Below are 24698 nucleotides of genomic sequence, written 5' to 3'. Positions count from 1 at the left end.
CAGCAGGAAAAAAAGCGCTTTAAAACCACAGTCAGCGAGGCTACTGTCAGAATGACAGCATGGATCTATAAAGAAAAGTATGTGCAGTTTGAATGCCCTTTCAAAATGTGGCTGGTAAACCTCCTAATACAAAGGATGGATGAGAGCTTGTCGAGGGGAGCTTTGGCAAAGGCAATAGCACAGTGCAACTGTTCAGAGCATGCTGTACCATCTAGAASAAGCTCATAGGATTATGTTTGGCCTCTGCTGGTATCACATAGTGTTTGATCTCAGTAAATGAATTTGTTTGAAAATATGCATTTATCCATTCTAGATGTTTAATCCTTTTCTTAGTCACCCCCTAGTAATTTTTAAAAGCAACTAATAGAACTGAAGTGCACAAAAGATCTAAGCTCTGTGGTCTGTTCAAACCAGGATTAAGGAGCAAATTCCACTCTGGGTTTGWGAGAGCAGCTGCACATTACAATAGTGCAGTGTTTCTGCACATAGTTTCCCTGCTCCCTTTTTCTGGGAACAAAGGTGGAACTGACCTAGAGGAGATCCAATTCCTGAGGGCTTTCGATAACTAACACTGGTTCGTAGGGCTGTTGGGCACAGTATGGGGCCTACACTGGGGATCTGATGTTGCTGAACATCCAGAGACACTCAGAGGGTAATGGGTGATCGTAACAGGTGCCAGCAGTGAAATCTAAGAGCAGATGGCTTGTCACCTGGTACACATAAGGTCCCATATCTTGATCACAGAAGAGACAGAGGCCAAGTTGCAGAAAGTAAATGGCAAACAGAGCACTCCCTGGGTACCTGGTCACCATAACATCAAGCAGACTAAGTAGTTTTACAATCCAGAACCCCATAGGTAAAAAGTGCATGGATATTCACCCCATCCAGACCACATGAGCCTGYCCGATATCTTATAGATTCATTGTTCCATTTTCCCCAGCACGAGCTTGTTTAACATCTCTCACACCATTATGTATTGTATTTTCAAAGCTGACAGCACAGCATTTCTTTCTCCACAGTTTGCAGCTTTATATGCTAATCACCAACACCACCACCACCAGGGTGCCCAACTCTTGTCTGATCAATCCTTAGGGCTCTCAAAATACAAATTGTTTTTGTTCCCTGAATACAACAGAATCAATTAAGCAGTCATATCCCTTTTCAGTATCTTCTATAAATACTAAATATTTGGCTTAGATGTGCCACTGTTTAACTCATTGCAGTCAGAAACATTTATATGAGCAATGTCTCCTCTCATGAAGTCAGAACAATTACCAATAGACAGGAAGGCACGCTCGTCCTATCTGGCCCAAAGATGAGTTACAGCATTTGCAGCATGGGGGGAGGTGACAGAGGAGTACCCATGTCTAACACCTTTCTCACTGTTGTCATAGGTTGTGGAGCGATACCTTGAGCTCAGCGCAGCATCTGCTTGCTGCGTGAGYAGCAGCATGGAAAACACAGCATTTGCCAAGGAGCTGGTGAAAGAGACTGGGGTACATGGGTAGGAGCTGCCCTTTCTTCCAGCATTCTCAAGTTAAGTTTCAAGGTGTTCTAGCCAACACAAGAAAAGGCTTTCGGTTTGAGGATGCAAGATGCCCATCACAAACTTATATTCTGCTTCCAGGAGAGCCTTGATATGCTTACCCTAAACCATGTCGGTTACAGCTACCTCAGCTGCTTCAATGGGGATTTTGGGTACATACGAGAGCTGATGGAGACCAACTTCCTCAGCTGCATAGCCATAACTATTTCTGCCCTACCAATGCTGAAGGAGAGCAAGGGCAGCATCATTATCATTTCTTCCATGGAAGGTGAGCATGAGACAGGCTAGAGAGTCCTGGGGCAGCCAGTGCCAGGCTCTCCTCTGATTTTAGTCTCTTCCACTGCCTACAAAGGATTCCATCTGCAATTTTTCTTCAAAAGAGGAGATAAGAACCGTAAGGTAGAAAGTCATCTGCCTAGGATTCTGGGATCATAGTCTGTATAATCTGCAGATTGCACACACAATATAAGTCATTTGGAGGATTTACACTTTATGCCCCATTCTTCTATTATCTTTGAACATACCCATCGTCTCTCAGTGAAGGAGGGATACACATGCATTGGTGGTATAGTGGTGAGCATAGCTGCCTTCCAAGCAGTTGACCTGGGTTCRATTTCTGGCCAATGCACACACGCTTTTCTTCTTTAGGGGGGCAGGTTTAGCTCAGTTGGTTAAAGCATGGTGCTGCTAATGCCAAGGTCGCAGGTTCAATCCCCATATGGGCTACACAGCGGGTTGGACTAGATGATCTCCAGAGGTCCCTTCCAAACTTACCATTCTATAATTCTATGATACACACTCCTGAGGTCCTACATTTGCAGTTAGCTGTACTTCCTGACAAAACCTGGGGTGAAAAGGTCAAAAAGTATGCAGGCCACTCTTCTTCCTGCAGCTCCACAGGCACCACAAAGGGTGCACAGCTGAAGCTGCGTCTCTAAGCCCAGCCAGAAACAGGAAGTCTAGGGAAGGGCTGCTAAAACCTATATCTTGTTAAGCAGCAACAGCAAACAGGTTTCTGAAGACAGGCATTATACCTTGGATCTTTCTTAACACAGCCTGCCTTGAAAGCATTCTTTAATAAAAGCCATGCACTAACTCTTGTTCTACACAATACTGATCAGCATAACTTCAGCATCAAACCTACCTTCCAAACTAAAAAAAACATTACGCATTACAGTCAATGGTACACCCCTGCATTATTTATGTGCATGACCATATATTATGTATGCACTTGCTATACAAGGATGTAAAATGCAGCAGTGCAAGAACAGTATCACCTACAGCTGAAGATACTTCATGCCACTATGTCACATGTTACAGGAAAAATAAGTTAGGAAGACCTTGTTTCTCCCCTCCTCATTTTAAACATTCCTGCATTTATTTATTTTTCTCAAGCATTCAAGACAGATCACCCAGTTACTCTAAAGCTAAATATTTTAGCTACTCCAACGACAGTACTCTGCTGCAGTATGTGAGCACTGATGTTCTGCCCCTGACCCCAGGTAAAGTTGGCATCACATTTATTGCTCCCTATTCTGCAACAAAGTTTGCATTAGATGTATTCTTCAGCTCCTTGTGACAGGAATCCATCACCAACAACATCAATGTTTCCATCACACTCTGTGTCTTGGGCCTTACTGATACCGGTAAATTTGACATTTATCTGGGCCTCATTTTTTTAGGAGCTGCGCACATCCACTGCTGAGTCAGAAAAGGTATTTCTAGAAAGAAGAGAGCATATGTTGGCRACAGACCTGTCAGTATTCTACTTTCTCAGCACTGCTGAAATCTCAGCCCTTAAGTGGCAGTATAATTTTGGAAATGGAAGCTCAACATTTAAAAAAAAATGTGGTCCAAGATCTTTGACTCAACTATCCATGTCATACACTCACAGGAGATGGGGATTCAGTTCTAGAACTAATTAAAAGGTGGAAAGGAGTAGAAAGAACATTACTGTAATTTTGTACATGTTCTAAACTTTAAGAAATAGACCTGATCCCCAACATTTCTACTAGTTCGTTAAATGAAGTCATGGATAGTTCTGAACCTTGATCCTATGGTTCCTTTTGCAGCCCCTCTACATCTGACATCACTTTTTCTTGCTCTCCTCCCTATCTAGAAACTGCTATGAAAACCATCTCCCATGTGAGTCATGGGACAGCTGCATCAGAGGAGTGCGTGCTGGAGATCATCAAGAGCAGACCACTGCACCAGAAAGAGCTGTACTATCTGTACTTGACCATGAAGAGTCTGCTCTTCTTTCAAGACTGGGCTCCAGACTTCCTTAATTCTCTCATAAAAGTAAAAAAATATCAGAAGAACATAGCTAAAGAACACAATGGGGCCTCCTGAGGCAGCTAGTGTGTCAGCACRAGGCCACAAGAACACAGTGGCACGTTGTGCAGGATGCACGATTTTGGTGTTAATCTAGCTATTCTGGGTGCTCTTTGCTAAGTCACCAGAGTGGCTTCACAGTGATACATCACAGCAGTTGTGTTCCCACTCATACAAGTGTTTTCAAAAAATCCTGCGCTATGATGTTGCATGTGGGCTCTTTCTGAAGACAACATGGCTGGGGAACACAGGGCCTCTTCAGAGCTGCCAATATAAGAAGAGATATATCAGGAACTTATGACACAGCACGCAAATGTATATTTTAGTAACAACTGCTTGTAACTGGCTTTATCTGATCAATAAACACTTCAGCAGAGTAAACTGACAGCAAGATTTCCCTATCGGACCCCATTCATCAGTAGATTTTCTGTGCTGGCAGCTTAACATTTCAGCCTGAATAAAGCTAAGCTTTGTGTCTTACTGCAGTTCAACATCTAGAAACTATTTTCTCACCAGAAAACCTGTAAGTTATTAAAACTTAATGTTTTGAGAGGTATACTGAACTAGGATCCTGTGCATTGTGATATTTGCATATGCTTTTGTTGTATRTTCTCTCTTCACTTTACCACCTTGCTGTCACAGAAGGGATTAAGTAAAAGGTAATTAATGTGAAAGACAGCTGAACCCCCAAACCATATTTAAGTATTTCTGCAGAAAAGACAAGGAGATTCATAGGACTTGACTGAACTATGTAATACCTTAGTGACCTGGTTAAAATTATATTTTTAAAAAATTAACAAAAAAGATTTAGACTGGAGAGATGAGGAAATAGGATTATAAAGGAGAGCCACGTGGCTAATTGGGAAAGGGGTCTCAGTTCATTCTAGATAGGGATTTAGCCTGATCTGCATGAACCCTACAAACAAAGCTATACAAGAGGGTCTTTGAAATGGATTTTTTTAAAAAATGTACCTATTCTAGGTTGGTCTTTAGAAAATAAATCTCACAGTACTTTATAACATCTCTAATTCAGTTTTGTTCCTTTTCTACATGAATAGGCAGACAACCTTTACCAGTACACAGCTGGTTAAACAACCTCACTGCATGATTTGCATTAACACAGCTTTCACTTCCCTATAAAGACCTTGATGAATTTCTGCCGTTCGTGACCTCTTCCCAGCAGCTAAAAAAATACACTTTTTCCAGTCTGCAAGAAGCCTTAAAATAATAGCATTATTGTACTTCCCTAAGTCTGAATTCTTTACTGAAAGCAGTTTTGAGGGATTCAGTCACGGTGTGCCACAAACAACTTCTTGAACCAACATTCAACCTCTGAGTGTCAGAGACTGATAAAGTAAGATAGCCCAGAAGATAGTTGCTGGCCCTAATAGCAAAATTGCAGCCTCTTGCATCACAAGACAACCCAAATGCCGTACTGAGTCAGGTCCTAGCACTGCCTTGCACCTAGCAGCTTCTTCTCCTATGCTATAAATTCAGAGCAGAGACAGGAACCAGGGTTAGGCACTGCGGCTTATACGTTTCCTGTTTTAGAAGAGAGAGAAAGAGAGAGGGAAAAAAAAAAAAAGTCAGAGAGTAGCAAAATGAAGTTGTTGGAACGAAGATGACAGTTGGAGCATGTTTGTGCCTGATAACCTAGCACTCACCCTTTCCTCCGCCAAAGCTTCGTAGAGGTTGTGGAATGGGACCAGACTTCTTATTTTTTGTTCTTTTACTTTAAGGCTGGCATTACAGGACAGAGGTAAGTGTCTACTGCTCTGGGGCTAGCGAGGGATGGACAGRGGCGGCAGGCTGGTATGCTAAAAGGCGGCAGCATGTGCTTTTTGTGCCCCTGATCTCAGCCTAGATGACTGACACTGGGAGGCTGTAACATGAACCAGCAAGAAGGGGTGGGGTGGGGGGTCTTGTTTTTTTTCTTGGTTTATTTTTCTCCCTCCTTGAAGCAAGAAGCATAGCAGCCTGAAAACAAAGACAAAGGACACTTTTTCTTTTAAGAGAGAGGGTAACTTTGAGTGACAGAAGAATAAAATAAAATAGTAATTTGTCAAGAAGGCCTCAACAGTTTGCTCAGCTTGGAGTAAGAAATGAATTGTTTATTTCTTTTTTCTTCTGCCTTGCTTTTTGTTTAACCAAATAAATTACAAAAGTTTTCCTTGGATGCACAGTAACAGAATGTGCAGACCACAGAGGTGGAACAGGTGGGACAGTAACTGAGCTATTTCAGATTAGAAGAGTTTGATGATCCAGGCCTCTGAGCATGGAAGGGAGCAGAATGTATAAGGAGCAGTGTCCAGACTCAACATCTGATTAGGTCATTTCTAAATTAAGAAAACCAAGTTGAGAATGCTTTTATCAGATTCTTAAGAGTTTGGATCAGATCAGGTTTGGCTGTGTGTGTGTGTGTGTGTGTGTGTGTGTGTGTATACATACATACATACATATATATATATATATGTATATATATATATTTGTCCCAAATTAAGGAGTTCATACTCAGCTTCAGGTTTTAAGGGAGGTTTGTTGGGCATATGCCAAGACTCCACAATTTGTGAAGCTGTTTGCCAGACCTTGCCTTGCCTGCTGGGCTGAGCAAAAGCATGTGTGTGAGCAAGAAAAGACCCCAAATGAACACAATGAAATTATTATGATGTGGACATGAAAGCTGTATGGAAATAACAAGCCCCAGACTACTTCAGCTGCAAAATGTATTACAATAAGAAACATCTGAATACTGAAATACTGTTGGGATGATTCAGTAAATTTAAACTAAAATTAGACACGCTTTCAAAGCTATTAAAAGTCCTAAAACACAGAATATTCAGACAAATACAAAAGAAAAAAAAGGAGTGCTGCCTAATCTTTCAGCAAGTGGTTAACTTCAGCAATATCTTTGAAGCTTCATTTCTCTGACTGAGCATTTGAAGTAATATGCACGCATTTCCCCTGTTTAGCAGCAAGAAATATTATGATCATCTTAAAAAGGCTGTTCTCATTTTGAAAGGAAGTCCCTGTAAAACGGCAGTGCTGGTAACCATGCTTAGGTTATGCCACATCTAGAACAAAGCCAATAAAAAGCATTATAGAGCTGATTTTAAACACAAAAATATCAAATTATTTTCATTAGACTCATTGACTTTATAATTGCTTGAGACAAAACGAGACAATGAAATTGTYGTTTTTGTTTGACAAGAACAAGATTTAAGTTGGATCAAAATTCACTTTCTTCATACTCCATCCTAAGTTAATATGATTTACTAAATCAAAACAAACAAACACGCATCACAATACTTCTCAGACTCAGAATTGATAACAGATACAAAAAGCAGGAAGAAGAAATTAGCAGGAGTACAGAAGGCCTGCCAGGCATCTGAGTGATCCACAACTCCAAAGCCAATCATCTTTCAGTCTGTCAAGCTCTGAGAGCAGCAAGCTGTAGGACACTGACCTAGCAGAGACACATTTAATAACTGTTACCAACAGTTGCTACAGAAGTCTTGAACATAGCTTTTACTATTTTTAGTGGCCCAATCCAAAGAGAAAAGCCTTAGCATTTTGATGTCACAGCAGAAAAAAGGGTGACATACGGCCTTGCCTTGTAAAGATACATGTTGTTGTTACCACTCCCTCCAGGTGCATGAGTTGCTTTAACATGCAGGATGACATCTGGAAGAGATCTTCATTTCCAACCCCTGGACCATGTTATCAGACAATAATCTAAGCAATATCTGAAGTTTCCCTCAGCCCAATATGTGGTATTGTCACAATCCCAACACAGCTATTCCAGTCCTCGTTTACATCAATATAAATTAGCATCAGGAACACTCACACACTAAATCGGGGGAATTATTCCTCTATGATGCAGAACAGAAGGAGATCCAACTTTAAAGATTTAAGTTAGGAATTACATGTTTGTGCATTGATTGGCGATTTGAGATTGCCAGCCTCACGAAACATTTTTGCAGAGTTTGGACTCTTGCTGCGTGCAGCCAAAGCTCTCTTTTTTGTCCCCTGGGCTAAGAAGGATTTGCTGTATTTTCATTGGGAAAGCTGGTGGTTCTTAACAGTTTTTAAAGAGAGATGGAACATGCTTCTGGACAGAAGTTGGCTGAATGCAAAAGGTGGAGATGGGGGTAGGGGAGGGTAGGGAAGTTACCTTGAGAGTTAGCAGTCATCTGAGCCAAAGTACTACGGAAGGGGATGGAGCAACACAGATAAAAGAAAGAAGCACTTGCTAGCTAGAGTTTTTAGAGACTGGGTGCTTAGATCTCTTGGGACTCTTCCAGATGTTCCACTAAAAAAAATATCCCTACAACACTATAACATGTTTTCAGTGTTCCAGACCTCTATGCATATAGGAAAGGCAACCATCACTAAGAAATATATGCAACTGCTTGAATAGTAAATTACACAATAGTAAACCTATGTTTGGACATACTGAGGAAAAAAAAAAAAGCATCGGCAAAATAAGCATACACTTAAAAGAACTTTATTACAGAAATAGCAGCAGCTATTGTTCTTCCTTTGTTTTCTTTGGGTTGGCTAAAGGGCTAAGAGCAGAAGCAGTGAAGTTCAGTGTGCACAGGGAAAAAAAAGTCTGAATAGCAGAGGAATTTTATTTCAGCAAGAAAGCAGTTCTCCTAGAGAAACAAGTGGAAGCAACAAAGCAATAATGCCTGGATATGAAGCTCCCTTCACRAGGTTAACTATTTTTGAAATTCTGTTCTAAGCATTTCCCTAGTTTAGCATCCATATAATTGAASAGTAAAAACATGGAATGTGTTTTACATAGTTGACACACAGAAGTTCATGGATAATAGATTTCTACAAGAAAACTACCTTTACCCACTGGATAAGAACTCCAGAACTGCTGTCCATCTACAAATATTTCACATTTATTTAATTCCAGAAATAATTATTATTTTCACTTGAATTGTGTCTTTTCCTTTGTTTTCCTCAGGGAGAAGTATCCCAAAGTGAAAAGGAGAGGAGGTGACTACAAACTTGCAAGTTTACGTACTTGATTACTGACATGATTAGCCAACCTGAAAAGACACCACAACGGCATAAACGTTCAAGTGAGAGCTATGATGAGAAGTGCGAGCGGCGGCATGAGACACGCGAGAATTTGCGGAGGCGAAAAAACGTGACCACGTGCCGGCGCATTGGGAAATACATTGAAAAGGAAGCAGAGAAGCAGTCCCAGAGTCCCCGGCAGAGAGAGTTCCTGAGAAGAAGAAACCTAGTGACTGAAGAAACAAACAAACCAAGGAAACCTCTCCCTGGAACACAAGCTCCCCTAGGACAAGGGAATGAGACATATATCCCCCAGCATCCCTCACCATGGGTGGATCTGAGGTCACCGGTTCCATTCCAGGTAATACCTGGCTTTAAGGGCAATTAATTACTCACTATGTACCTTGTGCAGTGCCCACCAAAAGCAATAGGAGTCTTTCCACCAGTTTCAACAGCATTGGGATCCAAATCAAAGTAAAGACAAAAACGGAGAATGCACTAACAGTAACCTGCATTTCTTTAAGGACTCTGGAGTTGACCAAGTTTATCCTTGGTCATATCACTCTGAGTGTGTTCCTCCCATTTTCCAAATCCTGAACTTTTATAAACTTGAATCAGATGGAGACTTACTGCCATTTCTCCAAGCACAACCCTACATCTTAATTGCCAGATTATTGTTTTGCACTTAAATTGTTATTTTTACCCTTAAAAACTGAGCTCTAAGCATTTGGCTTTCCTCTGTCACCTTCACTGTCAGCAGAAAGTATGCAGGAGTTAGGATACAGTCTGTTACTCATTCAATATTACACACTACTCTGCTGCACAGCAAATACTAACCTAGAGGAGCCAGTGCACTGAATAATACCTAGAGAGAGATACTATACAAAACACTCCAATCAGAGCCAGACAGACTTTCTTTCTAAACTTATACCCTGTGTAAACTGAATCATTTCCCCAGCATGTTATGAGTTCATCCTAGGGGCTTCACTGACATAAGCAACCAGAGAGAGCAGAATGCGAGATGACTGCAAAAGCACAGGCACACCTTCAAGTTCCCTTCACAGAGTGAAAGGGTGGAGAGAAGTTATTTACCTCCTGCTACTATTTGGTTCACTAGGTTTAATTACATATTAGACAGCAAGAATCTAAAGCAAGCATTTACATGCATATGGCCCGTGCACAGTGYCTTCCACTCTTTGTTTCTTTGGTGGTAGCAACATGCTTCATCTCTCATACCAGAACAAGGCTGCACGGAGACAAAGTAGTAGGTGGGAAAAGGCATGCCATTCTCCTCAGAAGCAGAGGAAGAACTCCACCGAGTGCACAATAGATACCTCTACACAAGGCAGCCAAATCAGAGTAGTATCATGAGCCAGAATCCAGCTCTCTGATACCAGAAGTTCTCACCCTTTCCAAAATGGGCTTGACACACTTCTGGCTTCTTTATTCTGTTTGGGGCACTCTGTATTCCCCCAGGAGCTAGCAGGTTTTCCCCTTGCTCCCCTACATGGCTTTTGAGATGCTGCAGTTCACATCACTTCAGCCAAAGTAACAAATCCTCATGGAAATAGCTGCGGCCTCTCCCTGCATCTCTGCTGATGCTGCTCAGTCCATACTGTTCCCAGGTGACCCAGATGCAAAGCCTTAGCTGGGCCACAGCCAGTTCTTCTGTTTGCTCCCATCTCTTGTCAATCTGTTCCAGATGCTCACAGAAGCTGCTGTGTTGTTTCAACGCCCATGGAGCCACAGTGTGTCCCCATACACACACTACCAGTTTGGGGTCAGCACGCATCTCAGGCCGAGTAGTTTTCTCTCCTGTGCCGTTTCATCAGAAAAGATCCCCAGTAAAGGCATCTCCACAGACASTCAAGGTACATGAGGAACAGGCTGCGTAACCAGCACTTGTCTTTCAAAACAGAACCAGAACCACAGCGCTTTCCTTCTACCTGCAAGTTTCAGTGGACTTGTTAGGTGCAGGAGGTTCTCATCTGCTGATGCAGGACCATTYGTTTGGCACCATCAGAAGACTGGGTTTTTGAGTTCTAGCGTAACTTTCCCTCTAATGCTAACTCCCTGGCTATCAGCAACATACCTATCGTTAAGTTTTTATCATCCTAGTCTGAATTTTTCTCCCCTTTGAACTGCACGTTTAAGAATATTTTTCCTACGGAAGCATAAACCAACTCAGCCCACAGTTCAATGCACCCTGTTGTTGGATAAAAATAAGGCTCAGTTTTGTGCTACAGTTTTCTTGCAAATTCCCTAGATTATTTGATAGGATTGTGGGCTAATTTTAATCAGAAAATTATTTAATTAACATTTTTCTTTTCATCTGAGAATGGGATTCTTCCTTGCTCCTTGTCCCTATTCAGTTGTTTTACTAAATGCTGTTTAAACAACTATTCTCCAAAATGACACTATTTCTGAGATGGTGTAGATGCGTAGTCAAGCAAAAATGTATTTCTTCATCCCTTGGGCTGAGGGAATCAGGCCCATATCCTTTTGTTTTCTTTTTACAGAAACTCAGACACTTACAAATTCAAGTACAAAAATGAAAGACTCAAGCCAACAGACAGAGTAAGCATGTTCTCTCCTCCTTTTTTTGAGTTGTGAATTCATAGATACCTTTAAGTCACTGGCCTTAGATGAAAAGGACTCTATATATTTCATGTTAGCATAAGCTTTAGCTGTAGAAAAGAAATAATCACAGTCTGCTTTGGATGATGGGTAGAGGCTGATATCTACAGCTATGGATAGATTCAGAAATCGGTATCATATTGTCTTACTAACATATATTCCTTTTTATTTTAGTTACGGAATAGCAGTTTTAAATAAGGTAAGCTAAATACATGAAGAATAAATTATTCTTGAATTCACGAAAAAGCAAGATTTGCTTCTAAGATTTCCAACTGGAACACTGACTGGTGCTATCTTTCTGCAGCTTTTGTTTGTGAAAAATTGTTACTGTGGTAAAGAAAGGCACTCTATTTCAGAGATATAATTGTTTCTATGCAATAATTGCCTTGATTTGATATACTTTATGACAAGAATGGCATAACTCCAATAGTGTAAGGAGTTACAGAACATATTTTCATTGTGCTGGGAAAAAAAAGACACTATGTTATGTTTCTAATTTGTTGCATAGTAAACCCAAACTCATGCTGTTTATTTATTTCAAAAAGTGTTTGAAATTTGTAGCCATTTTATAGAATGGTTACATCAAATGATCCTACAGTTTTTAATACTTTCCCCTTTCCCTTTCAGGAAATAATGCAACTTTCCAACTACCTGAAGGTACGTACCAAATATTATAAGCACCTATCTAGAAAGTAACTGATGAAAGAGTATTTGAATGTTTTTTGTTGTTTTTAAATGAAAGAGTGTTTTGTGCCCAGTTTTAATATGGCAAGGAGAAAGCACAGATATGCTATTGAAGCCAAGGACCCATCTCAAACATACCAAACAGTGAAAACACTAATTATGAGCTGTAGGAATGAAACTAGTCAACTCTAGGCACCAAATCACACATGGAGCATCTATAAAAAACAGGCTTTCCTATTTCATCTGCAGGAGGCACTGCATCGGGAGCTGTTGCTGAAGCAGAAAATGGTGATTTTGCAGGAGCTTTTCTCCACACTGCTGCAAGCATCAGAAAAATCCTGGCAGGTACCAGATGACTGCACTAAACAATTCCAGCTGGTGCTGGGATTGAGATTCTGTCTTGGCAGGGCCTAGCTTATGTACAGAAGCAAAAAGGACCCACACGTCTCATTTTATTTCCAATAGCTAATTTCTAGCTCTGCCTAATCTTAACTTTTTAGGGGCTTGGAGATGTTACAAGTCTAAAGCTCAACTCTATTTGCTAGAAGATAAGATGTCATGCARAACTGTTTACCTGGGCAGAAAGGCACTACTTTACCTTCCTCTTTCGTTTCAGTCATCTTTCTTTTTACGACTAGTTGAATACAAACTCAGAAAGAAGTCAAGGTTTTACTTTGCTTGAATTTTTTCATTTTTGTCCCCATGTTTGATGAAAACATGGTTACTAGATTTACTTTTTATTATTTTATTTATTTATTTTTCTTTCAGATTAACAGGAAGTATTAGCTTTCCCTCCCCTATTATTATTCTTTAAGGTTTTGGGTTTCCTATACTTGCTTTTTACAGTGTTTCTTAAACAAAAAGCAAATGGAAGTATAAATGGAAAAGATCAGATTGAAGGCAAACAACAATCTGTGATCTTTTCTGCCCCAGTGAAGACAAATTTCAAATTATTTTGTCAAAATGACTTTTCTGGCTAAAATAAAAAATTTAGATGCACGTAAAACATTATGTTTTTTGTTGGGGAGTAGGTGCAACAAAAACTTTTTTTTTCTAAAGCAAGAACACAATGACCAAAGAACCCCGATCTGTCTGATATGCTCCACCTTACTCAGTTTCCTGCTGACAAAGAACAGCAGAGACATCCTCTGCACACACCACTGCCTTGGTTCCTTCATGAGACATATTTCCAGTCCCAGATATAAGCCAGGAGATACTGCACACAGTACTGCACAGCTCTTAAAAACCTCTTCAATCTTAAATGCACTGCTGAATCATGGCCCTATATCTCACTGTTTCCCACAACTCAAACTAAATCCTCTGGTCAGCACTGATCAAGGGCCCATTTTTTGCTAGAGATTAGGAGGTGAAGTTAAGGTGATGCACTTTATAACTCATTTTATGGTGACACAATATTTTACATAAGAATATTAAATCAAATATTAACATACATTTTGTTGTGCCATAATAAATTAACAGTGCTAAAGAAAAAAAGGTTTTAAAGTTCTGTTGGGGCAGAGGAGCAAATGATTGGGTGAGATGGTATAAAAAAATTGTGTTAGATATACTGCGGTTAGAAACTTCCGCCTTTGCTCACTTCTTCAAAATATAACATGAGCAGGAAAAAACACTGACACACACGCACTGCAGAAAGTAGCCATGAAACCTCAGATTAGAAACAGGTGGGTGCATTTTACTTCTTGCTATCTCTTCTATAGAAAAGAAACTGTCCTGCCACCTCTACATTCAGCCTTTCATCAGAGACTAAAAATTAACTTGTTGCTGGCATTGTAGCCAAGAAGGCAAACAAAGAAGAAGCTACATACTGAGAAGTGATCCTTTGGTAGCACCTAGAGCACATAGTGAGGGAGGCAGGCTAGAGGGGGAAAGGGGCTTCCTCAGGAGATGCTGTCAGAGGAGGGTACAGGCAGGTCCTATGCTATGTGCTGTGCACCAGTTGTCAGTTATCTGTTCCCAGGCCTAGGTGAGATGCTAAATATTGGTGCAGCAATTTTAACCTCCAAAACATTAGAAAGGATTAAGAAGCGTGATTGCATATACATGACCGACTGGGCAATAACTCGTAAATTGGCCAGTCATTTTTGAGAGCCTGCTTCTTGTGTTCATGGGTGCTTTCTGATTTGTTAGAGGAAGAGAGTACTCTTTAGGAGAACAGGAGTGTAGTTAAACTGAAGAGTAAATCCTTTGGTTCCTTCCCCTTCCCACTATTTAACTTGTACTAAACTTAAACAACTTTAACTTGGTTAAAGACACCTATGTACCAGAGATCTGGGCCTATGTTCTCCCATTTGTTGTAATACTTGCTTACATATGTATTGATTCAAATATATTGAAACTGTCAGATTAAGGAAGCTAAGTAAGTCTCTTATTAAGAGTAATTAGTTTTGAGCTGCACTCATTCTTAAAGAATGAACTTAAGATTTTTTGATACATTTTTCTTTCCCTTTCTGTAAAGTTGACCCTGACTTTTGAGAGTATCTTACAATTCTGCAGAGGCTTTTTGTCATTTTCAGAGTATTGCTACTCTGGAGCCTTTTTTCTAGCAAAAGCATTGTGTTTAGGCAAACTGAAAATATTCCAAAAACAGTGCTTAAAACTGTTGCTTTAAACCAGCTATTTAAAACAACTAAGAGCCAGGAGTGCCAGAGACAATCTACCACTTGTAGGACAAACAGAACACTACAGCTGTCAGACAAAAACGGTTTTAAAACACCCACACATCACTTCACTGATGCTATAGAGAAATGCAGCAGAGGAGAGAGTTTTCAGCCAAAGGTTTTTGAGCTGCTCATTCCAGTAACTCTTTAAACTCTGAAGATAAGGATGATATGCAAGAAGAGGCATATTTGGAATGCATTAACCCTGATCCTTTCCTCTGACTGGATTTCAGTAGCTAYCTTCAGGCTATCTGTCAAGGCTTAGTGCAAGGATCCACAAGCAGTGTCAGCTGTTACCTAAGGCACTGAAGAACTGGGGTGGGGTGGACACAAACAAAAAAAAACCCACCACATGATGGTAGCTACAGTCACAGTATTTTCTTACCAGCCTCTTTTAGGTGGATAACCATTAACAGGAGAGTTGGACCAAAATTTCCTAGCATAACTTTTTTGGTCAGAGACATAGTTTCTTATGCTCGCCTACATATATGCATGTTAACGCACCCCTCACTGACACAGTAGTTCTGGTAAAAGCTTTTACAGGTAGCTTATTCCATTTAGGGAAATCTCTGTGCTGCATGTTCTTTTGCCAATGTATAAGCTGCTATAAGCTTGCCAGCACATTTCTGCTCTCAAGTGTAGGAAAGGCTTGGTGCTCAGTTGCCTTGTACTTTACAGTCATTTACAGCTGCCTAGAATGGCCATAAAACACTACTATCCTCTTGAAATGAACTTTTAAAATAGCAGAATAAAATTAACTGCAAGGGAAAATTAGATATATGATACAAAAATGCTTTTTAAAATACCACCTACATTTTAAGACATAGCCTTTGGGKTTTTTTTAAGCTGAACAATTGAACTTGGAAGATTGACTCTTTGGGACTGTAAATATACCTCTGCGTAAATTTAAACAGTGCTTTAACACCAGAGAACCTAGTTTTGCTTAGGTCTAACAGCTATTCCTATAACATCARGGAGTTACTCATTCAGAGGCTTGACTTCAAACAGTAGCAAGAAGAGATGATTTGGGCATTCTCAGTATCAGCAGTGGAAAAAAGTCTGTGTGAACTCTTTGCTAGAGATTTTATCTGAATTTGCATGCAAGTCTGGTTTCACATAACTTCGGTAAAAAGCCTAAGCAAAGATTATAACAGGGAAAATGAATCATCATTGTTGCCCTCTATCCCCCTGCCCAGCTGTGAGATGTTGCAATGCAGACCCAAGCTATTTCCTAAGGAAACCAGTAAGACAAGACATTACCAGCCAGAGCTTTAGGCAAAGAATGTTGCAGGGAGGAACAATCATCATCCAGGAAACAAGGCTGTATGAGCAGACAAGACAGCAATGATGCTTAGAATAGATTCAACCAGACTAACTTGAAATGAGAAGTTAATAGCAAAGTGATTCCACTGCAAATATCTGCACTCCTTTAACTGGTAGAATTGCCTCAGGAGAGTTTTTCAATATGTATTTTTTCCCCCCCATATCCTATTTATTCTGAGATTGCAAAAGCTTATTTGAAATCCAAATGTTGAAAAGATTTTGATCAAATCTAGCTATAATATTATACAAAAAGGAAGAAAGTGAACCAAAACACAAGCCAGCAAAACACTGTATTTTCAAAGAGGAAATATTGTGCAAGTCATGATTCCACACATTGATCCAATTGTTCTGTTCTGTTTGTTTGTTTTCTCTCTAGGGTCAGCTAAATGAAGATAAACTGAAGTGTAAGCTTAGAGCACTTGAAAATCAACTGCAGGCCTGCACCCAGGTAATCTATTTGACTCTGAAAACCAAACATGGATTAAGAAATGCACAAAAATGAAATAGGGAATCAATAGGTTTGGTCTCAGTTTCTAAAGAAATCTGATTAGATATGGATCTGAAAACTACTTTTCCTCTTTGCTGAAGCAAGGCTTCTCAGCAAGTTAGCAGCAGCATTTACACMCTGTGGATTTGCTAATATTCAGGTTTAGCAAGAACAGAAATATGTCAGATAAGACCCTTCAAGCAGTTTAATTCTTCATTTAAAGAGCTACTCAAAGGAGTGTGTGAAGAAGATCCTCATAGAGATGGAGAACCAAAAACAGACCTACGAGCAGAAGGCAAAAGAGGCTCTTCAGAAAATGCTTGAGGACAAACTTCAAGCAGAACAGCAGCTGCAAAACTCTCAGGTAAGAGATATTTTACCTCTGGTTCTGCTTCAGTCTAGTTTTACTGCCCCTTAATTCAGTGAAAGATGACAACTAATTTACCATTATCAACAGAGATGCAGAAATAACATATTTTAGTTACTGAGCAAAGCCTCAAGCAGTTATCCCCTTAGTGGCAAGCTTCTTTGGAATATGTTTGATAACCTGCACTCATTTTGTGAGCCACAGATTGGGTTATTAAAAACATTTCACACCTGGAGAAATAAGCTGTTGTTTGGCAGTTTTGTGTGTGATTCCCTCTTCTCCATGGTCCCTCAGTCCATTTCCATCCTCCCCACATGCACACACAAGTAACAAGCTACGAACACATTAAGTGCATGAGATCTCTACAGATGCTTTTCCTGAGACAGCTCTTTCAGACCAAAATATATTCTCTATGTAAAGCATTTTATGRGTCAAAAAATGCCAAATGTTATTTTCAGAACAATAAATAAATCATATCTCATGCGGGATGCTAATATTACCAGACCTCTAAATCCACACAGGCACAAAACTTCAGGTAATGCCCTCCAGTAAACCTGCAGTAGTTATTCTCACATCTGCATGAACAACCCAACCGTCACGGTAAAACCCTTCTCCCTATTTTCAGGCTGTCCATCAGGTGGCGTCMCATTCACATACGTTCTGCTGCTACATAAAGCAAGTTAGCATAATTCTTTTTATTACAGATGCAGAGAGCTGATCTCCCAYTGCTTGCTCCCGCAGTCTGACACCATGCCTAGAGGCACAAGCTAAGCTAAAACGAATGAGGGTTATTTCCCTCCTCAGGTTGAACGCACATAGAGCTATACTGAGTTTAATCAACTACYATGATTCTTCCCAACTGTTACTTCAATGTAGGTTGCTGCTATGAGCCCTCACATTAGGAAGTTAACCTGCAGGTGTTCACTTTCTTCCCCAGCGATCTCTAGCAGTTACAAAAGAAGACTGTGCCCTCTGGAAAGAGCACTACAATACACTGAAAGCTGAATGGACTGAGATGACCAAAACACATGCTGAGCTCGAGAACAATCTCTACGTTTTGCAAAGCAAACTGCAAGTATGTTAGTTCTCTTGTAGGGATAGTATCCATTGCCCACCAGAATCCACATTTTCTGATTTGTGGATAGAGAAAGCACATACGTTTTGATCACTTCAAGAAAGCACCTTTGATAAAGCAGTGCTGTTACACACACAATCTGATTTCAGGCCCACATCACATGTTCTCCAAATTGTTCAGTTATAAATCACTTACATGCAGTCTTGATGTTGTGGCTCTTCCCACATTCAGCAGGCAGACAGGCAGAATGAAGAGCTTCACTGGGCCTTGCGTAACCTGGAAAACGAACATGCAGAACTCCGCCTGAGAATCAATGCCTTGCAAGAGGACAACAAGCTTAAAGCAGAACATATCAGTGCTATAGAAGGTATAATGTGGAGAGGGAGTATGAGGGTCAGTCCCTGAAATGAATGGCAGATATACCTTAAAAAAAAACCACTTTCAAATAACATGTTCTTAAAGGCAAGCACAGACATACAGAAAAGAAACTTTATTTAAGTGTATTGCACATCTCAGCTTGCAGAGAGAGCCTTGATTTTCAAAAGAGCTGCTGGAGTAAATAGTTTCCAACTAGATTAAAGGCATTTCAGAGAAGCTGAATTACTATCCTAGAAGAAAGGATGGAATGAGAGACCTGAAAAAAAGATCAGCCCTCAGCTTTGATAAAGACACTTGCATCCTTTGGCAAATCTATCAAACAGCAATAACGCAAGCCCACTCTCACATGAGCAGTGAGGCAGAAGCCATTACTATTTTGAAGCGCTGCATAGCGATGGATATTAGTGTATAAATAAATGTTGATAGTGACTTAATTTGCCATTTCAGATAGAGGCAATGAAATTCACACAAACTTGACATGACAAATTCTTTGATACAATTAATAAACAGTAAATGGATGACAGTCCTATTTTCATAACATGTTAAAGTCTCGCTCAAACATGCTTAAAATGATAGAATGCAAGAAGTACTAGAAGAAGCAATCATAAACACAGTTAACATCTAAGAATCATATTTCTTCAGAGATTAGAATTCAGTAGCCTCCCAACAACGTTAATTCCACTTTGCAAATTTGAAGAAAGCCAAATTTCTCTTACTTGCATAAAAGATACACAGAGTTTTGCATCAATATTGATTTGTTTGTTTGTTTTAATTTCAGGTAAATTACAAAGAGAACAAAACCAGAAGATAAACTTGGAGGAAACAATTAGCCATTTGCATAGTAAGTCATACTCAGAAGCGCAAAGTAAAGAGATCCAGCATTTTTAAATTATTGAGTATAGTACTGCTCAGCCTTACCTTGCACAGCATCTTTAGTATAGACTTTATCCCAAGTGCCTCACTGTATTAAATGGGCAAAGCAGCAAATATTTTTCAGTTTTTCCAAATACTGGTACTGGAAACCTTGCACTTCCTGTACTCTTTGGGAATATGGATCAGGTCAGGAATTGCCAAGGAAGGGAGAAAAGCCACCAGCCCAAGGAAACTGCTTATTCTGAAAAAAATCTTCCACTTTCTACCTGCTTTAGTTTAGATAAAGAGTCTCAAAACATGGAAGGTTTAGATTAAGGAGGAAGGGAGATAAAACACATCAAATAGAAGAGATTTTCGGGGTGCTTCTGATGATAACAGTGACCTTTTACATTCACAGATTTGTTACAGAACCAGAGCAATGAACAGAAAACTCCAGAAGTGATGGTTCAAAGGAAAGGTCAGCAAACTTTGTAACTCCGATCTAGAACAGCAATTACTCCTCTAACTGCACACAAAGACATTACAAGTGACTCTAGAAGAACTCTGTATCTGTTTAGCATAAAGTTTGGGTTGTCTTTTTCTTTTTGTTTCTTAATTGCACATAGCAGGTTATTATATCCTGCTAGCTAACATTAAAATGCAAGTGTATTTATGATGGCAAATATTTTGAAAAAATAAATTGATTCCATTTCAAGTTCTGCTTCAGTTGATATACTTTTTTTTTTTTGAAGAAAATATATTTGAGATGGCTATTACAGCTGAGATAGAAGAAAGTAATATAAGAAGTTTTAACTTTTCTTCTCCCCATTTCTAGCAACTGCTTAGAAATATTCCTCTCAAAAATGATCAATTTGTATCCATAGCAGAGCACTATGATAACTAATCCAGCTCCTGTGGCCTCTTCTATGCTGTAGTATGCAAATATTATCTCAAAAGTGTCCTGAGTTTGTGTGAGAGAGAGAGCAAGAGCGCGTGCCTGGATCTGTTTCTCATCAAAAGCCTGTTTTTCTAGATCAGGTTCTCACCACGCAGACCCCACCTCTCACTCCTGCCACAAAAAAACAAAGTGCTCTGTTAGAGCAGCCAGAGAACGAAGGAGAAGAAATTCTGAAAGATGAGATGCAGAAAAAGACATCCCAACTTACGGCAAAGGAAAATGAGGTGAGGAAGTCACTGAAATCACAGATAAAATTAAATTATCTAGTTAGGGAATGTGCTGCTAGTGTAAGTACTCCAAGAATCAAAAACGTGAAATCTCCTAAAAATAACCATACCTGCACATTGTATCCAATACTTATATGGTCTATCTTCCCTAGATTTTTATTCCAGTACCAACCTCAGCTAAACCCCAGACACAGCATCTGTGAGTAAGGCCAAGACACTCTGCATCCTTGAAAAGAAGGCACTGCTTCAGAAGCTGCTATGAAGCCCTCTAGAGAGAAATCCATCTTTGTTCTCAGAGGCCAAAGAGCCTCAACAGCCTTGCAGGGAAAAGCCAGTTACTTTGCTTCAACAGCTGAAGTGTGGCCCTAGCRCAAAGGGAGAACAGAAGAAAAGGCTTACAAATAACAGAACAGCCTACTAACAAAAGCAATACTCATACAACTGGGCTACAAGAAACTTCAAAAATTTCTGATCTCATGTGCTTTTTCTCATCTGAGAAACTGGAAGCACAAACTGCACCCTCTGCCCAGACAGCAGTCTCACAAAATTTTTACAGCAGTACTYAGATAGCAGGGAATTATAAAACAAGGATTTATATCTTACCACAGCAGAGCTTAGAGTCACTCAGGAGAACAACTTGTCCTACTAACACAGCCACAGTGAGTGCACCAGAGCACCAGCTGTTGAAGGGGGTGTGCAAAGCACAATCGCAGGAAAAAGAAACAGCTGTGAAAGGGCCTAGCCACCAGGTCTCCCCTTGCAGCAGCCGCTGAGGGTTCTCCCACTACAGCAGGGCTCAGGGAAGCCCACATCTCCCTCAGCAGGTCTTGCAATTCACATGTGAGTTTCCAGGAAGGCACAGGCCTTCATGTCTTGCTCATGCCACACAGCTGTTCAGGACCTGAATCTGCAAGACCTCTGGGCTTTGGGGCTGTGCAGCATGACCGAGGTGCCTGCACCTCACATGCCCCACAGCATGGGAGGGCCAAAGGACTCTGCAAGTGTTTGCAAAGTCAGTGAAATTCAGAATGAGTGTAGGAATGAAACCCTGCTGCAGGTTTACAGTCTACTTCCTCCCATTCTGCACACAAGAATGCTATTTGTGCTCAAAAAAAATAGCTATTGCTTCTTTCTCCCTTGTGATTTGAATGCTGCTGAAAGATGCCAGCAAAACAGTATTGGCCATGGGACGCTAACAGAGGGGCAACTGCCTTTTATCACCATGTTCCCAATAATACTAAACTCTGTTCTGTCCTACATGACAGAGGTAATAGAAGCAAAATCCCTCATCCTTACAGCGCCAATGCACTAGGATGTGAAGCTCTACAACCACTGCATGAGATGTGGCAATCTCAGTGCATTCAAAATGAATAGGATCAATCTTCCTAACAATCATTTCCTTTGTTTCCAGTGCACAGAGCTGCGTTTGGAGCTGGAGGSCCTCAGTGACGAGTACCGCTCCTGCCTGACCAAATTACGCCAATGCCGAGATGAGCTTAATCARTTCCAGAGCAAACAGTCCAAAGTAGGAGAAGTTCCTTTCTCTGGGTTCCACTCACCACTGCAAATAGTGCAAGTCCCTTCAGACTGCAGCTGCAGATGGGTCTGGGAAAAATTCTCATTTATTTGGGCAGTGCAGAAAAATGAATGAATGTCTATTAGAGATGGAAAGTTTCTTCTGCCTACCCCTTTTGCAGTAACACTTACTTCTCTTTTTCAGAGGCAGCATGGTAACTGGATCCCTCTCCTAGTGCTRGCAATAGCAATGGCCATAGCAGCTTTCCTAGCAAATTATGCATCRTAAAGAACCTTTACAACTACTTCACTTCAGGAACTGACTTCTGCTTTAAAAACAACAGCAACAAGCCCTTACTGCAATATACATGCCACTGTTTTTATACTTGTTTGGTTTATATTTTGAGCTGGTCTCACTCCAAACGAACTCCCATGGTTCTAATAAATGCTGTGAGATCATTCCTTCCTCTTTGCTGGTTTGTTTATTCTTTTTTTTAATTGAAGGTTGCATTACCCAGTTTCAGGCTGTACTGATGGGCAACAGCCACTTAAATTGCCTGTTTGAGGACTGAGTGGGACAGGAAGGACAGGTCACAAGGAGACTCAGCATCTTATGCATTTAAGAACCACATTCCCTGTTTTTCATGCCTAGGCAGCTAAAACATTTGTCCAAGCCTTCAAACCTTTCTCACCTTCTATAGCAATTGGTGTAGCTGGGTTTTTTGCCAGCTCCCTAGCTATGCTGTGCTCTACACAAAATACTCATTTGTATCAAAGGGCTGCAAAAGAGGATATACAATTTCCTTCCACCCCTCTTTTTTCCCCTCCCYGTGCAGAAGATATTCAACACTGGATGAGCTCTACTGGTGTCTGAAAAACAGAGCAAACTCGGAGGCACTTTTTAACACACTCCTCAATCCCTCAAGTTTCCTGTATTCCTTTGTGTAGTCTCTCCTACCTCAAACATTCCCTTCTTAATCAGATTTACCTCCTTGCTCTTTCCAGCCTTTGTGGTGGCATCTCCATGGGCTTGTCTACTTCCCTTTCATTGTCAGCACCACATTAATTCAACAGTTATCATTTTTAAGCTCCTTCCAGAGCTGTGCTGTGCTGCTTTTATGACAGCACTGGCCCCTCATTCAGCATAAGCCCAGCTACAAGGAGGTRCGTAACACTACATCATACACGTAATAACTGTTATATGGAGTCTACAACAAACTTCACATATCTAAAATAATGCAATGTTACAATTTCATTAACTTTTAATTGTTCACAATAAATATCGATCGCAATTTTACAGAAGGTGAGGCACACAAATGGACTCAGTGGGGAAAAAAAGTACAGAAACCAACAGCTTCCAATGCCCTGCATTGGAATTCCCTCCGTGAAGTAATTCCCTCCATGAGCGAGTTGGGGAGGGGAGTGTCTGGAGTGCTGGTGCGAAAGGATAACTTAAAAAAAAAAGTCTACAGTCGTGACCCTGACTGTAAAGCAACCGTACTCACACATATTCACAGACTGATCTTCTAGGAAGCGCAAGCGTTTAAATTGCAAATGGCCTAAGAGATCAGAGGCCCAAGATAGCTATGATTTATTCTTTGGTGCTTCAGTTTATGTTCAAGGGAGACTGAGATCTACAATTTCAAGGGCTTCCTGAGATAACTTCAGGGGGATGCTCACCATTCAGCTGGAAACTGTTTTTCTCACCTCAGTCCCTAATATAGGTGAGAAATGGATTAAGCACAAACTCAGTCTTATAAGGCCACTGCTGTAAGAGTAACCACCTCACTTGAAATGCAGAGATTTGCAAAATCATCCTGGGTACTGAAACTGTCCTTCAGGTTGCTGTACCAGGCATCCACCATCTCCTTCATCTCTGGATATAGGTTCTCAGGGATGCTGAAGGAATAAATTTGGACTGCAAGATCTTCTCTTATCCTGCGGCAGGAGGCCTGGACAGTGAAAACTCTCAGCGGCATCAACGCCAAGCAGTTCTCAAAGCCATCCTYGACTGTGAAGGTGTAGGCAACCGGGTAGCCCAGGAGCACCCCAAAAATAGTGCAGAGGTTCCAGTCAGCAGAGCAAATCTCACTGGAAGATATGGGGCCTGCAGTGGCTTCTGCGGTCTTGAGGTGCGCCAGGAGAGTCGAGAGGTAGCCCGTGATAGTACGGGCTGCCGAGGCTCCACAGAGCTCCGGCTGCGCCCGGGCCACAGACACATCCAGGAAGGGCGCAGGCCGGGCCTGCAGCACGGCCTCGAGGCGTTGGGCCGCGCGCCCCGGGTGCAGCACCAGTACGCTGCCCGCCACGCTCAGCAGGTGCAGGCGGCCGGGGTCCAACCCGGCCTCCCGCAGCCGCCCCAGGTAGTCCCGCAACTGCTCAGCCCCCGCCGGCCCGCAGTCGTACAGCAAGGCTGGTTTCAGCCCCGCCACCACCGCCAGCACCTCCCCAGCCAGCTGCAGGGCGCGGGCAGCCGCCAGCCGCCGCCGGCCCGCCTTCCCCAGCCCCCGCCGCGCCGCCAGCACCAGCCCCGGCACCGACAGCCCGCCACCCCCGGGGCCCGCTTCCTCCGTGCCCATCGCCGCCTCACGCCGGAGGAAAGCGGC

The 24698-nt window shown here is 41.3% G+C and overlaps 2 protein-coding genes, 1 long non-coding RNA gene and 1 other non-coding gene across 7 annotated transcripts in view; 2 read left to right on the top strand and 2 right to left on the bottom strand.

Moving 5' to 3' along the window:
* Positions 1 to 18397, bottom strand: part of LOC146594980 (uncharacterized) — a 47707-nt gene extending 29310 nt beyond the window's left edge. The window contains exon 1 of the long non-coding RNA XR_014896053.1: positions 18358 to 18397. This is a non-coding gene — a long non-coding RNA (uncharacterized LOC146594980). The remainder of the gene's footprint in view (positions 1 to 18357) is intronic.
* On the top strand, positions 2103 to 2174 carry TRNAG-UCC (transfer RNA glycine (anticodon UCC)). Its single transcript has one exon. It is a non-coding gene; the product is annotated as a tRNA-Gly (tRNA).
* Positions 5321 to 22529, top strand: TRAF3IP3 (TRAF3 interacting protein 3). 4 transcript variants are annotated; one of them, XM_085306591.1, is made up of 16 exons: positions 5322 to 5639; positions 8856 to 9272; positions 10614 to 10782; positions 11431 to 11488; positions 11723 to 11747; positions 12176 to 12205; positions 12482 to 12577; positions 16610 to 16681; positions 16944 to 17084; positions 18025 to 18162; positions 18394 to 18529; positions 19319 to 19381; positions 19811 to 19870; positions 20426 to 20574; positions 21989 to 22102; positions 22298 to 22529. In XM_085306591.1, the coding sequence occupies exons 2-16, from the start codon at positions 8928 to 8930 to the stop codon at positions 22379 to 22381; spliced, it is 1680 nt and encodes a 559-aa protein (XP_085162717.1). In that variant the 5' UTR covers positions 5322 to 5639; positions 8856 to 8927; the 3' UTR covers positions 22382 to 22529. The 4 variants fall into 4 exon arrangements, with proteins under 4 accessions (XP_085162716.1, XP_085162718.1, XP_085162717.1 ...); XM_085306590.1 differs by having other exon boundaries at positions 5321 to 5639; positions 21989 to 22316; XM_085306592.1 differs by lacking the exon at positions 22298 to 22529 and having other exon boundaries at positions 5321 to 5639; positions 20431 to 20574; positions 21989 to 22075.
* An 800-nt stretch (positions 22530 to 23329) lies between these two features.
* On the bottom strand, positions 23330 to 24671 carry CUNH1orf74 (chromosome unknown C1orf74 homolog). The gene has a single exon (XM_085306612.1). The coding sequence runs from the start codon at positions 24669 to 24671 to the stop codon at positions 23847 to 23849; it is 825 nt and encodes a 274-aa protein (XP_085162738.1). The 3' UTR covers positions 23330 to 23846.
* Between the last annotated feature and the right edge of the window lie 27 nt (positions 24672 to 24698).

Source organism: Rhea americana, unplaced genomic scaffold, assembly GCF_003343005.1.
Source record: "Rhea americana isolate MKP2758 unplaced genomic scaffold, rheAme1 scaffold_241, whole genome shotgun sequence".
NCBI classification, from domain to species: Eukaryota; Metazoa; Chordata; class Aves; order Rheiformes; family Rheidae; genus Rhea; species Rhea americana.
The sequence above is the reverse complement of the archived record's forward strand: the minus strand, read 5'-3'. Positions and strand labels throughout refer to the sequence as shown.